Genomic DNA, 15,723 nt, shown 5'->3' with positions numbered 1-15,723 from the left:
GGGGAAGGTGTCGAACAGCCTCCAGGTGGGCAGTCATCAAGTGCCAGTAGGTGTGTTGGAGATGTCACTGTGATTGCTCTCCTGATAGAGAGCTGGATCACCTGCCTCTGTCACCTGCCTTATTGCTGGTTCAAGCACTGATGCCTGCTGCCTACTTGTTGGGCTCAGCTTGAAAGTCAGTGTGGGTAGGCAGCTCAAATGGGCCACAAGTCCTGTGTGGGAAGCACAGGGACCACAACCTCTTGGCATCCCCAAAGGATTCCTCCTTCAAATGGTTTCTCACCTCTCCATTATAAACCTATTTATTTTGTCTAGATGGTTTTGTTTCAATGTGTTATTTTTTACTGGTAGTTTCTAATTATGATATTTCGGGATCACCAAATGTGCATTCACCATCATTAGTGGCTTCTTCTCATGTTATTTGTTTCATGTTCAGGGAATAGCAACCAGATTGCAAAATAATGAGCTACCTTGTGTATTTCAGAAACATACCCCTCGCAATATGCATTTCAATGATTATCGTCACAGTTGGCTATGTGTTAACAAACGTGGCTTATTTCACTACAATCAGTGCTGGGGAATTGCTGCTTTCAAAAGCTGTAGCAGTGGTAAGTTACAGAAGAAAAACCACAAAGCTGTATCCCTGCTGCAGTTGTGTTTGTTGATATATTCTTATTTCCAGGGGGAAAAAATTGGGAGGACACATCCAGTCAGGCTTTTCTATGGCTCCTCTTTTACACCACATACTAGCATCCCCGTGAAATTAATCTGATTTTTGAGTGATGAGTGGGATTGCACTTAAGGCCATCGATAGCATTTGTAATGTAATGTTAGAGTGTATTTATTTACCTGATATAACAAAGTCAATAGGACTTAAATTTTATAGCCAAGTACATGCTTGAAAAATTCTGTGCTAAATTGTAGGCTGAGCTCCTGGGAAGCAGGGAACACAGATAAGGGTGGAAGGGGGAGCTCTGAACGATTCTGTTTGTAGCAAGAAGCGGTAACACTGTCTGTGCACAACATGCGTCCCAAGAATTTAGGAAGGGGGTGGCTCTGAATACTGGAGTTCATTCGGGAAGGAGTTGCAAGGCAACCTTGCTTGGAAGTACTGCTTTGATTGTTCTTGCTGAATTGTGGTGATGACACTGATTTTTATATTGGTGGTATCTGACTCACAATGAGGAAATAAAATTTTTCGTTTACTTTCCAGTAGTGTCACTGCCTATGGCTATTTCAATTGACACGGCACTTAAAAAATGACCAAATTCTGTAGCTCATGTGAGATTTAGAAACAAAACATTTTGCAAACCTGAAGAACAGTGTGCATGTCTCCTGTGGTGCCCCAAACTCCAGTTAAGGCTCTTCTGGTAACCTAGAACAATATAGTGTGAGTGGATGGACTACACCACTGGGTAGCATCAGCTAAGTAAAATGAAGGCTGTAGAAAAAAAAAAAAAAAAAAAGGGGTGTACAGATCAAACCCAGATCCATTCAGACTGGGTCTTCTTTTTTGGTGTCATAATGGTCTAAATGGACATAAATCAGGGCCTGATTCGACCTCTTTGGCATTGCCTCAACTGGCAGTCTTCCACACGCAGTCAGGAGTAAGGGTGGGAGAGCTCATCTGCAGTACCATTGGTGTCACAAAAGAAGAGGTAACAAATGCATAGCACAACTTTCAGTGAGGGACGCAGACAAGGGGTTTAAATGAAATAAAACTTACCTTACTTAATAATTTGTTAATAGAGCAAAATGACTTTCACATTTTATGAAAAATCACTGTATGTTTCTCTGTCCTCTAACAGACCTTTGCCGAACGACTAATGGGAAACTTTTCTTTAGCTGTACCAGTATTTGTTGCTCTCTCCTGCTTTGGCTCTATGAATGGCGGCATTTTTGCAGTCTCCAGGTGAGCGCTGCTAATATTACTGGGGGTGATGGGCATGGGATATGCACTGAAAGTAAGGAAGCAAGGAGAAGGGAGGGTAGGATTTGTTCCTTCAGCAGGAAATGAAAACCAAATGTTTACCAGGCGCGAGGCTTTTTCTCACTTTGTTCCTGTTGAGTTTTGTACCTTATTGTTAAAACCCTCTGAATGGTTTGGAAAGGGATCCCTCTGAGCATAGCCCTTAATTAATGGCTGCTTTGTTTCATGTGAAGGAGGGAAAATATTAACTAAATCCAAGCACCGATCATCGTGTAAGGTAAGGAGAGGACACCTTCAGAGATGACTTTGATTTCTGTGTATGGGCTTCTCCCGCCAGTCTTTTCATTCAGAATCCCTCAAACAAGCCTAAGAAGTGCCGCTGGGCTCTGTGACTTTCATGAGCCGCTTTGCCTAGTCACAGTAATGAGCACATTTAAAGTCTGTCCACATTTATTTCCCACCAGGATGTTCTTCGTTGCATCCCGCGAGGGTCACCTTCCGGAAATTCTCTCCATGATTCATGTCCGCAAGCACACTCCTCTGCCAGCTGTCATTGTTTTGGTAAATCATACAAACAAATGTTCCTGCAAAAGAATTCATATTACAGGCTTGCTCTGGAGGATTCGAACAGAATTTGGGCACTGCTTGAGTCCCATTTATTAATGTGTACGTGGGCTTTGGGCAGGGCAGAGGACAGCAAAGAGAGGAATGAGATTTGGGAGTTGTTCTTATTCTATCATCTCCTTGCTATCTTGTTGGTAGCACTTGACTGCCTATTGCTGCAACCTAATTCATGTCTTATTGCCCTTTATTTCTAAGGACCTGCTAGCGATGAGCTAGTTCCCTTTCAGAGAAACAAATTCCAGTTAAACAAACAAGCAAAAAAGGGATTCATTTAACTGAAAGTGCAGCTAAACACCAGCATCTGGGAGCACCCTAAAGGCTCATTATACCACCTTATAGTGAAAAATGCAAACAATTATACACTAAGATAATGGAAGGGGAACCCTCGGCAGTGCAGTGTAGTGGTGATTAAAAAATGAGAGAACGTGTGCCTGGGCAATAGCCTGTGAATTGTCTAAGGAAAACCACCAGTACTATAGTGGAAATCCTATTACTGCCTTTTAAAATAGCAGCAGAGCTAAATGTTGGCCATGTGTTTCCATTGCAGGCTAATTTGCATGGTAAGATGTTAGGACAAAATGTCAAAATAGTGACCTCAAACCTCGGTTTGCATAGTGCCAGGAAGATTTTCACTTCACTTGCAGTCTTCATATCATTCATGGGTGTTCAGCCCATCTTTCGGCACCGATGACTATTATGTACCTTGACAGACCTCTGCATTTGTGGGGAGTTCTAGCCACAGCAGAGGACGCGTGTGCATCTGTGAGTCTGCGCTAGTAAAAATGGATGCTTGTACTGGAATTTAAATCAGGGGTTTTTTTGCCATAGATGCCTAAAAGCTTGCTTCTGAAGTGCCAGCTGAAATGTTGAATTTTTAGCCTTCCAAATTTTGAAAATTAGGCGATGTGTTTATAGTAAAAAGTTAATGGAATTCATTTTACATAAGCATTTACTTTGCATTTTATTTCTTCAGGTGTAGTACTCATACCTTCTGGGTAAACTGCATTGATGGTTTTCTGCGGACTGAAATGCACAAAATGTATTAACATATTATATTTTTTCTGAAAGACGTTTTCTGCTATTGCATCTGGTCCTGTTACACCAGTACATTGATTTCCTTTGAAAAAGTCAGATTCTCATACGAAGATGGCTTTCCTTCAGAGACTGTAATTTTTTTTCTTGCCTTATTTGAAATGGAGTAGTTGCAGGATATATTCTGCATCAATAGCCTGCATTTTAACATTTTCCTATTTTATTTCTCCTGCCAAAGTCTGCACACTGTAAAAAAGGAAAGAGCTCTTGACGATCAACTGCAAAAATGAGCACGTTCAGTGTTTGAGGCCTGTTAAATAAAAACATATTTTTAGGATTTAAGAAATCTCTTTATGTATTTATATCTTGGCATTTCATAGATGTGTGTGTAGGAAGTCCAAGAAATCATGCAATCTGATTGTAACCCTACTTTTTTTTCCCTCTTGGTAGTTCTCCTTCACTGTCCATGGCCCTTTCTTGCATTGTCATGCTTACAACTGGGATTTTAAACTTTTAGGGGCTGGGTCTATATAGAAGAGATCTTGCTCAAAATACAATTCAGTGGCAAAAAAAAATTTCCTTTGACCTTTACAGAGAAGGAGTTTGCTTAACATCTGTGTGGGAAGAGCCACTTTGTAAGTCATCGGAGGTTGGAAGCCAGAGACCCACATTTGAAATACTGATCCTTCTGGTTCAAATCCATGCTGTCTTCGCTGCTCAAAAGAGGAAAAAAAACCCAAACAACAAAACAAAAAAAAAAAAAAAAAAGAAAGAAAACAAAGGAAAAAAAAAAGGAGAGAGAGGCTGTGAATCTAGATAACTCATACAAGTTAGTTTTCCTTATGTAAAGATTTAGCCCGGTGTTTTACTGCATCTGCAGTTGATTTCACCTGTTGCTTTATTGTAAACCTAGAGAGGCCATCGCTGCCAGGATCTTCCCTCTTGCTGAACAGCAAAGGCTATAATGCATTTGATTCATTCCTTCATTCCCAAATGCAAGGACTGTGTCATTGTGGGCGTAGGGTGTCTCACATGGGAAGTGCAGACTACCCTGCGGAGTTGATCCAAGCTACAAATATTCTGCTTTTGTCCAGGCATTACCCTTCAGTCTACACTGATCATCTAACCCAAGGCACAACGCTCTCGTTTGTACATAAGCTTTTGCCTGCCTCACAGAAACCTTGTACCTCAGAACAACCTTTTAATGAGGAAATGTATTTATTCTGGCGTCCCCTCTCCTTGCTCTTCAGTAGCTGCCTGAGTGACAGCTAAATGCTTCTCTCTGCTTTGAAATGTTTGCATTTCCGATGTGCAATAAGTCTACACCCTGCAAGCCTGAAAGGCATGCTGCAAAGACAAGCTGGCGGCACCCCAGTGTGCCCAGCTGGCATCCCGTGGTGTGCCGCTACCCCTTTCCATGCCCTCTTCACCGAGTCCCCTTGTTGCAGCCGGGAGGACTGTAAGACTTTTTCCTTCCACAAGACACCTAGCAACCTCCGCTTTCGTATGATTAGATGTGACCAAAATTTAACTGCTCTTACCATTTGCATCAGTGATGAGTGAGGAAAACCCCCGTGGGCCAATATATTTGTCAGGTCCTGTGAGAACGGTGCCCACAATGCTCGAGCAGTTTGGTGATGCAGTGGGCTGTGTGCCTGCGTGTTTGCCTGCGTCACAGGGGACAGATATATATTATCGCATGTGGCTACTGGGGACAGATGTATATTGATAAACGTGATCTCAGGGGACAGCTAGGTATTGATCACACACCTGATTGTATGACAAAGGCAGTCCCGAAGTCTGTGGCTCTCGGGTGTCTGCAAAAGGCTGTGCTGCTTCTCCCTGTGGAAAAATTTGACATCGCTGCTGTAAAATAATAGATCAAGCCACTAAACCCTTTTTTTGCTCTGTATTTCTTTTGCAGCATCCTCTCACAATGATAATGTTATTCAACGGGGATCTCTACAGCCTCCTGAATTTCCTCAGTTTTGCCAGGTGGCTTTTTATTGGACTAGTAGTTGCTGGGTTGATTTATCTCAGATATAAACGTCCTGATATGCCTCGTCCGTTCAAGGTAACCTCCGCTCTCTACTGTTTTACGTGAATCCTTCTCCCTCTTATCCATTGTACAGTCAGACAGTAAAGCAGCATTTTCTTCTGTCGAAAGCCAACCTCTTTTTTGAGAAAAAACAGTTAATAGAAAATAGCCTTTTGCACTGAAAGGTCTCTGAGTGTTTTCCTGGAAGTTCTGTGTTCCCTCCTGAATGACAGTTCTTGCCTATTCCCCGGTGCCTGGGGGCGGGGGGGCTGAAGCTGCTGTGCCAAAGCAATGGCGTTTGCTGGGTTTTGCCAGTCTGTTGCATTGAGGCAACGTGATGCAAGTTGTGTGAAAATGCCTCTAGTCCCGTGTAGTCACGTAGGGTTCGAACTACAAATATTGGGGTTACCTGTGCCCACCTGATTTTCAGCCAGTCCTCTAACGTCTCCTTTGATAAAAGCCTGAATAATTTTGCCACCAGCATTCATGTCAAGCATAAGCATTAATATTAAACATTTATTTCATTGCCAATTTGATATGCAAATAAGTTGTGAATTTATGACTTGCAATGGATTTGCAGACAAAGTTATTGTGAACCCGGGAAGAAAATGCTAATAGTCTGGCCCATTGGACAGTAGTGACTTTGGCCTTGTTTCTGCCATTCTTCCTGCTTATTTTAAATAACATCTTACAAAATAAGTTGTCGCATTGTGTATTTGGAAAGATAACGTCCATCATGAAAAAATTGGAGGAATCTATCCTTATTTATATATCGCCAAGAAGCCTATTTTGTGAAAAGCTAAGAATGTGTGCTGTTGCATTCTTGTAGGTATATCTCTAAGTAAGAAGGTCAACAGCACAACCTATTTTGCTTTGATTAAAAAAAAAGGCTTTGACAGTGCACAAAAGAGGAACAGTAATGCTTCAAGGAATGAAAGGAAGAGAATAATCTCCAGGGAATTCTCCAATTCTCCGTTACACCGAACATCTCACAAGCCGTGTCTGTAGGCATTTCCTTCAGAGAGGTGCTAACATAGCGATTGTAGCGTTCTTGGAAATTGAGAGTATTAATTTGATATTGCTATTTTTTGTACTTTCAACAGTGACATTGATAATGCTATCAGTCATACAGTCAGAAAGTGCTTTTTCAGTAGCTGCAGTTGCATAATGCTATCAAGTATCTTTATCACTAGTCAAATTGGTGTTTAATTTGCTCTCTTCCTGCTAGATTTTGATTTTTACCTTAGGAAAAAAATCAATATGTTCTTAATAGTTTTAAAAGGTGACTTGAACTCCTGGTTGTGTTTTAAAATGTTTTCTAATAGGTAATTATCAAAGAGGAAATCTTTACTGCAGTTAGAGCTGCTTGCTTATCTGCTGGGGGATTAGGGAAAGGGCTTTTGCGATGTAACTTAGTTACAGCCCTTATGTTTTAAAGGACAAAAACCATCACAGTGTTTTAGTGTATAATTAAAGGACTTCTATAGTACTCACTGCACAGCATTCTGCCTAGATTGGTTTCTGCAGTCCCTGACATTTTGTGTGCATGTTCTAGGTACCCATATTTCTCCAGAACTATCCTGTACTGCTGGGTTTTATCCAATTTACATTTCATGGAACATTAAATGCCATAGTCATTCAATAACAAGGTCAATGTAAAGTAATGGTTCTCTGTGTGGTTATGTTTCAGGTGCCTCTCTTTATTCCAGCGCTGTTTTCCTTCACCTGCCTCTTCATGGTTGCACTGTCACTTTACTCTGATCCAGTGAATACTGGGATCGGGTTTGTAATAACCCTGACGGGAGTTCCTGCCTACTACCTCTTTATTGTATGGGACAAGAAGCCAAAATGGTTCAGAAAACTTCTAGGTAAGTGCTGGTGAGGCTTCTGTCCTTTCTGCTGACTCTGGGAATTTCTTCAGGGCTCCCCGTATTGTGAAATCCTTCCAATCAATCCTCTCAGCTGCTGCGAGCGGGGGATGACAATGCAAGGTTCTGCTCGGCACATGCTATAGCGTTGCTTTGCCGGTTACAATCAATGTCCGCTAACTAAGGAGATGTACAGCAAGCCTATTCTTCAGCTGGTGATTGACTTTAAATGACTGGATGCCTCTTCCCCAGTCGCCTTCTCCCCTCCCTCCCCTACAACCATCTGATTCCTTTTAAATCACCCATCTCCCTGCGCTGGCTGTTGGCCTATGCTAATAGAGACGGTGTTACTCTCCTAGGGGAATCGGTTTGGAAACTTAAACATCGGACTTGTAATGATAGGATGGGCTTGGTGCTTCCTGCTGAGACCATGTGTCTGTGGACTACTGAGCAGTATTTGGAATGGGACAGGCTCAGGCAGGCTTGGCATAGGAATATTGTCCTTAGCGGTGGCTCCCGACAAAATGATGGCAAAATATACCATGCCTGACAAACCTCTGTGGAAATTGTGTCCGTGCTTCATGGAAAATGACTTCTGTGTGACTTGGCTGTAGTATTTCACACCTGAAATACACCGAGAATCATTTCAATAGCATTTCTGAAAATTTTTGAAAGCATCTGTGGAAGTTCTGATGTCTTGCAGAAGCATTTGGAGCATTTCAATTAGAGAGAAGTCAGTATCATTTATTACAGCTCCCCATTGTTCTTTTTTTTTTTTGTTACTCAGCATGATAATTTTCCCAAATGGAGGTAATTTTCAAAACATGAAACAAGAACATAGGCAAAATGTTCGATGCATGATGGATAATTTATTAAGCAAAATGGAAAGAAAATCTCTTCTGCTGCAAAAGAAAAACTCAACCCATGAAAGATTTTAACTAAAATTAGTTTATTTGTATAGGTTCTGAATCAAAAATGCATATTGTCTTCTGTGCTTCAGACTTAAGGGATGATTCAAAAGGATTAGCTCACAATAGAAGAATGGGGGGTTTATATATATGTTATTATACTGTAACCTTTCTGATGTATTTTCTCTATATAAATATAGGTTATGTAGATATACCCTATCTGTTGTAGGATCTATGAATTTTCCTCTCAATTCATGCTGGGAAGTCCGTAACAGTAGGGCAGAAAGTATTTACAGAAAAAGATGTTAGTTTAAGGCTGGCACACTCTGGTCTGCTTAATTTTATATCCAAAAAGTTATAAATGACTTGCAATGTCCTGGGAATGAGTAGAAAGCTCCCGGGAAAATGAAAACAATTGTATGCAAAAGGACATTCTGTTAAATAGATGGGCTTTCATCTGTTTATAATTTCTCAGCCTTGACATTTAGGGACTAGGAAATTTTCCCTTATCAAACTCAGGAGATTTTCAGCATTTTCTGTGAAGTCTCAGAGGTTTTGGAATACAGTTACTTGAATCTCTGGCCACAGGATGCCAGTGTTGAACTACATTACATGGGTGAGAGAAAAAATATTCTCTTTAAGGTAGACTGGGTAGATGTGACGCTTTTTCTGCCAGCTGTGACAATGAAGGTGAATCTTCTAGCTTTTCAGATAACACAAACTTCCCCTAGAAAGCAAGCTTGGTGCCTGTGTAATACCTATGGATGGACATGGTGCGCTGGCTCAGGGGCCAAATCAGCAAATGCCCGTCAGTGGGTGAAACAGCTTGTTTGCTTTGCAATTATTATTCTCAGAATAACAACAGTAATGACAGAAAACTGATGCTGACAGTTTTGGGGTGGAGCAGAGTGGAGATTTACTTGTTAAATAAAAAGATTGGGGTTTTTTTCTTTGACTCGGAAGAAACAATAAACCTCCTGTGTGGAGTCATTAAACTGGCATTATTTTGTGAGTGTTGCGGGGAGCTCCGTTGTATAGCCTGAGAGCATTTTTCACAGGCATTGGATGAGGATAAATTCACTTAAGGTACCTCTGTGAGATATAGAAAAGTCTTTGGGCAGCTGCAAGCTTGATATTCTAACCTTGAAACAATATACATTAGGGGTACATAGGCATGAAAGACTAATTCCAGACATGAGGTAAGGGACAAAGTGAAAAAATGGCATTGTCATTTAGGAGGAAGATTTTTGCAGATTAGCTGGGTAACTTTCTCTGAGAATATAACTGATTTTTCTAGACAAAGCGAATGTGGTAGGTACAGTCTCCTCAGACTTCGACGAAGCATTTTGGTTAGTACGACAGGGGCAGGCAGAGCCTGCTAGTCTGAACGCAGCACCCTGCTAACCAGGCTGTTCTCAGGCTGCTTCATCTGCACCGCTCAGCGCGTGAGCGGGCTGAGGGGGGGCAGGGGTGGGCCCTCTTTACCCATTCGCAAAGTCACCTTGTTGGGGAACTTGACTTGTTCAACAACCCAGATGTACTTTGGAGATGAGAGGTGACTGCTGCTCACAAACCCTGTGTGGAACATGTGCTCTTGAAGCGACGGTGCAAAAACACATGGGTACAGACCCGCCCCATGTAAGATTAGACTAAATATTCAGAATATTCCCTCAGAAGAGAGGGATGTTGAACTGCCAGAATGAGTAGTGGGATAAGACCCAGCCTGAAGATGAGTACATTTACGCAAGGGGTTTCAGGCTGGTTACAGTAGCAGAGCCCTCGAATGGATGACCCAAGAAGTCCTCTCAGAGGCTGAATGTCTTTGTTCTGTGTGTTTTGACTGTCCTTAATGGCATTTACATTGCCCGTTCTCCTTCCCAAATTACCATACTGAATAAAAGGTAGCTTCACAGTCAGCGGGTTTCATAGGGTCTGGTGGTATTCTGCAGCGAGAATAACATTTTGTTCTCTATTCTTCCAAAGAAATTTTGCTGTAGCACCAGATGTGCTGGGACAAATAATTTTCAGCTAGTACAGGCTTCATTTAACCTCTGCTTTCTTGCGTTTTGTAGAACTAATGTGAAAATGAGAGAAGTCAAGCCTAGCAAATCCTACAAAAGCAGATCAGTGTGTAAAAGGATGCAGCACCAGCACAAGAATGCTTCTGTTTGGACTTCCTCAGTTGAAAACCCAACCCTAGACTCACATTTCAAACACCTGTTAATTTACAGTGGGTTGAACGGTGGGGTTTAAAAGATGAACCCAGCTTTCTTCACAGCCTGAGCCCATGCTGGAAAAGAGATCTGAGATTATAGCAAAATGTCTCTTTCAGGGTTATTTACAATAACCAGAGGATGACACTTGCTCACTCAGGACATAGTGTTATATGCTCAGTTTCCTTCTCTTTGTCGAGTTTATGATGTTGGGATCCGCAGGAAATCATCTTGGCACTGTGCTGTTGCAGATTTCATATCCAGTCTTATACATATGCAGTAAACTACTGCGTTCTTCCCTCACCCAAGCTTTACGTGGTGCTTATGTAGATACCAGGTCTAGGTTTCTTATAGAGGTTGTCCCCTGGGACCCATTTACAGTGAATTCTGCTCTTGAAGGGGAAAATCAGGGTTAAAATTTGGGGGGGAAGTTGTCTTTACTGTCATAGTACTTTAAGTTGCCTTGTTACAAATGTGAAATTGGTCCTGTAACTTAGGCACTGCTCAAAGCATACAATACAGAGATAATGACTGGAGACAGATTGGAACATTTTTTGGGGGGAAACTACTCCTTATGCCATCTTTTCCTGAGTCTAATGCAATCAAAAAACCAAGCAAGCACCACAGTGCTCCATAATTGTCTGATTGCTCCTCCACAGCTCCATCCCAGCACAGGGCAAAACTGTGGCAGGTGCCTCCTGCCACAGCGAGGACAAGGTCTTGCTGCAGGTAGCTCTGCCCAGTTTGTCAAACAGGATATCAAAGTCAGAGCCAGCTCTCGAGATGCCCAGGATTTCCCTCTGCTGCCATGCCCTTTTCCACGAGCTGTTACACCATAGCTCAGCTTGACAGAAAGTCCATTTTGCTCTTCCTTCCTTTGCTCAGCCTCAAGCCTGGAAGGGGTGGGATGGCAGGGGCGAAGCCCTGCAGGCTTCCTGCTGCTGGCTTTCCTCCTGCCATTCACCCTGGCCATGCTCAGCCCGGCTCTGAAGTCCCCAGTGCAGGTAAAGGACTGAGATGGGAGGAAAATGCAGTTTTGTCGACTCTCAGCCTCTCTGACCCCATCAGTTTATAGTCCAAGGGCAACCTGGCTTTGCACTGAACTGGTGACCTCCAGAGAGATGAGCAAAAGATGGTAGAGTCTGCCTTACACAGGAGAGGAACAAAGTGGTTTTGGGTCATATCTTCTGTGAGTTGAGCTGTTTTACTCGCCTCACTTCACGCTGGTGTAAATGCTGACATGTCCTGCTAGACAAGGACAGTCAGAACTTTCTCTTACAACAACTCCTGCTTGTTTAAAATGAGTTACTAAAAAAGTATGGCAAATGAAAGGAGTGGTAAAAGAATGCCATTTTACTGTTCTGTATGTAAATTAACTGCCATTTACGAATCTGCACCCTCAAAACAAAACCGCTAAAAACACCAGACAGAAATAGAATTCCAGAGTGACAAAAAGACGGCGTCAGGTTGCTTTGGGTGTGTGACATTCTTAGACCTATGAAGCTTTGTGATCATTGTTTTCCTTCATTTTGCATTATTTTTTCTTTTTTGCTTAGGCAGATCTTGGCACAGCTGAACTTGTTTGATCACTCTTTTTATTTCAACTTTGCAACTTTGTTAAAACTAAGCACTCGTGCAGAGTGATTAGGCTTTAAGATAGCCTTTAAATGCATGCAACTCTGTAGTGAAGAAGTTTATACCTCCGTACTCTTCCATTATTAGTGTATATGCATAGATCAGAGGCAATGAAAACATTAAAAAAAGAAAAATTTGAATCAGATATTTAAATGATATTGGCACCTGGTATATATAACCACTGTACACTGTATGTGTAAGTAGGCTGCAGAGCAGCTAAGACAATTTTCCTGGCTGCTTCTGCCTTCTCCATCCCCACAAAAATTTCCCATGTGTATGCTTTTATCTTTGCAGACAGGGTAACTGTAACGCTGCAAATCCTCTTGGAAGTTGTCCCATCAGAGGAAGACCAGAAATCATGATCTTCATATACGGCTTTTGGGCTTTTGGCTTGGTGTTTCATTTCAACCTGAGGAAGAGGGAAGGGAGATCTGTCCCCCTACCCAACGTTCTGCAAACTGGAGGAGCAAGTTACAGATGAGATGGATACCGAGCGAGTTGGTTACCAGAACTGTATTTTAGAATGTTGCAACATTTTTTTAATGTGGTTGGTTTATATGTAGAAAGCAAGAACTTATCCGATGAGAGTGCTCATCTCTTTCTTTTATTACAGTGTCATATTTTAACAAACCGTAGGTTCGTCAAACTAGGATTTTGGTTGCATTGTCACTGAAAATAGGCTTAAGCAATGTGTAAGTAATAGTCAGGTATATGGTGACGAATGTATCCTGTTTGTTGTCTCTGAAGAACCCAACTCTCACCAAAGGGTGAGATAAAGCTGCTGAGTTTCACTTACTAATGTTCATCCCGTCACGCCGTCTGGCAGCCTGATTCGACTTCTTTGGGCTTGCTGGGAGCACCAGCACACTGACTGATGCAGAAGCACAGCGGTTTCTACACCTTTGTGGTGGCATTTTCAAGGTTTCTTCATTCCAGAGTTGTTATACTCTAGCCAATAGGACCATCTTCCCAGAATTAATCATTCTGCCAGTGGGGCAGGAAGATTTTAGCCTGGAGACAGTAATTTCATACATGTTAAAGTTTCTACCAGTCTGGAAATGATCACTGTTTTTACCAGTGTCTCTGTGTACATATGTATTGACAATACAGCAGATGAGTAATCGTATGAGTCAAAACATTTGAATGCAGCCTACGTTGCTGTATGAGTATTTTCTATCTGGAAGCATATGGACCTGCAGTTTTCAGTCAGCCAAACTTGATTTTAAAGTTTTAAATTATTGTTGGTGAAATAAATAGTTGGAGAAATAAAGAATAGTCACTGGTGGGAATACTGTATATGTATGACATGGCAATAAGAGCAATGCTTTTTTGTAAGGTGTAAGGCAAGCTACAACAGATTTGCTGATTTGAGTAGGATATGCACCTAATCTGTGGGCTTTTCATTCAAGCACACTCATCAATTGACTGTGCTTTGAAACACCAAGGAACCGGTGCTATGCCAGTGTTGTCTTCCCAGTTTTATCTCGGCAGAAACAGGGAAAGGCCAGCAAAACTGATAAAATTGAATGAAATGCATCTTGAGAATGACGTTTGAGCTGAGATTTGGCTCCAATGTGAGCTGAAGTTTTGCCCTTTTTTTGAAAGATAGTTGTAGATAAAGAAATTTTTTAATCCTTAGAAATTCAGTTTTATATTGTTAGTTGAAGACTACTCAACCTTAAGATTAAGGTTTGTTATCACTATGATAAGAATATAATGCTTAAATATTGAATGCACTACTTTTTAGCTGTTTGCTATCAGCAAGTCATATGTTTCATGAAAACTTTTATGGAACTAAGTAACATTAAGCTTCCTAAATTGGGAGAAAAGCACAACTAGTAGCCAGACCACTACAGTAAAGGGAGACTGTGTATTGTATATGTTATTGTATATATCCAGAACAACTACTGTTTTAAGGGTGTACAGTAAAATGTCTTGAATTTGTACATGTTTTTCTTTCTTGTATTTCTATGGTGGAATTTCATAGAAGTAGGGAAATGGGAGTAAATGATTATGTAGAAGAGTAGTAATTTAAGATACAGAAAACACTTTGGAAACGCTTTTTTTTCTTTAAATGTTTTCTCTTTACAGTAACTTAAAGTGTTATTCAAAACTTTTTTAGGCAAATGTTTTGAGAGAGATTTTTGTGTTGGCAGTGCACGTGTTTAATTAGTATTGACATTTGGGTCAGGATCCTGCTTTTGAAGCCATCTGCTGCCATCCTAGTTCTCCGGGGTTTGGTCTGTGTCATCATGGAGCATCTTCAGGGCACGCAAACTGCATTTCTGTCTGATAAAAATAAACTGCCTGATGCCCTCCAGCAGCACACCTAACGGACTCGTCTGCTAATGGTTGCTGAGTGCATGGGATCCCACGAGCGCTAACCCAAAGCAAAACCACCTGAACATCGATAGTGTGGATGCCAGGTTTTCGGTGTCATTTCTTCCACGTATTCACTCCTATTGTGCCACATGACTTGAAAGCTTAAATGTAGGCCAGCGTTAACCTGTAGAAATAAATGGGCTCTGTAAATATGACTGTATGGTGCTTTATTTTCCCATCATGGACTTTAGAAATGTTTCTGAAGTCTGATTCAATGACCACAGTTTACTAGGTTTATCTCGTGTAAGAGGTTAATTTGTCCCAAGGGAAATCCTGTCACTCATTGATTGTGAGGTTGTATATTTTAGGAAGAAAAAATAATTAACTGCAAAATAAAAACCTATTTTTTTTGAAAATGCATAGGGATCCTGATTTTAGGTTTATTTTCTTTAGTGCACACAATCACAACACAGAGTATTGTAACTGGGTTTCCACTGTGTTATAAAAGTCAGTATTAAGGTCTTCTATTACACTTGGATGTGAAGCATATCCTCACAAATTTTTTAAAGCATCAAATTATTTTTAAGCCTTTTTTAAAAATTATTGTCTTCAGACTTATAAAAGAAGTACTCTAGAATAAAGGATAAAATTTATATGTAATTTTTTTTTTTAGGGCCTGAGGTGGTCAGGCCAATGAGACTACCTCTGTGGAGAACTTTAGTGATCCTTAATTTTTTTTATTATTATTTTTTTAATTTGCCCTTTGCACCTTTTTATCAACTGGTCTCTGTGAGAACATTTCTTTCTTTTTTTAGGTGGGTGCTGCTGTTTTTCTCATTTGGTTTTGCTGCTTTTCTGGGGTACAGGCAGAAATTTCACCAAAGGCAACAGAAATGAACATTTTATGTGAGTAGCAAATACTGATGAGGTTTGGTACAACGCCTCTTAAGAGAAACAGTTCAGCGTCCGAAGCCTCCAAAGATGCTGACCTATCTTTACACCTCCTGATCTAGCCTGCTATGTGGCCTAAGGCATAATTTTATCAGAGGGGCATGCTTTGATTTTTGAAGGCTGCTCCCAGCTCTGCATGGGCACAGCGTGGCTGACACTTTCTTTGGTGCCACGTTCTGGGTTCCAGCCCAGGAGCCTGCCG

At 41.2% G+C, this 15,723-nt stretch overlaps 1 protein-coding gene across 2 annotated transcripts in view; it reads left to right on the top strand.

Moving 5' to 3' along the window:
• The window catches only part of SLC7A11 (solute carrier family 7 member 11), a 113,788-nt gene extending 99,003 nt beyond the window's left edge, over positions 1-14,785 (top strand). For both annotated transcript variants that reach the window (XM_055796517.1, XM_005239851.3), the window contains 6 exons: positions 485-608; positions 1,809-1,912; positions 2,395-2,491; positions 5,511-5,660; positions 7,315-7,492; positions 12,543-14,785. In XM_055796517.1, the coding sequence (XP_055652492.1) occupies positions 485-608; positions 1,809-1,912; positions 2,395-2,491; positions 5,511-5,660; positions 7,315-7,492; positions 12,543-12,610 (721 nt within the window). In that variant the 3' untranslated portion in view covers positions 12,611-14,785. The remainder of the gene's footprint in view (positions 1-484; positions 609-1,808; positions 1,913-2,394; positions 2,492-5,510; positions 5,661-7,314; positions 7,493-12,542) is intronic.
• The last annotated feature ends 938 nt before the right edge of the window (positions 14,786-15,723 follow it).

This window comes from Falco peregrinus, chromosome 2 (assembly GCF_023634155.1).
Source record: "Falco peregrinus isolate bFalPer1 chromosome 2, bFalPer1.pri, whole genome shotgun sequence".
Lineage (NCBI taxonomy): Eukaryota > Metazoa > Chordata > Aves > Falconiformes > Falconidae > Falco > Falco peregrinus.
This window is presented reverse-complemented; position numbering and strand designations above follow the sequence as displayed.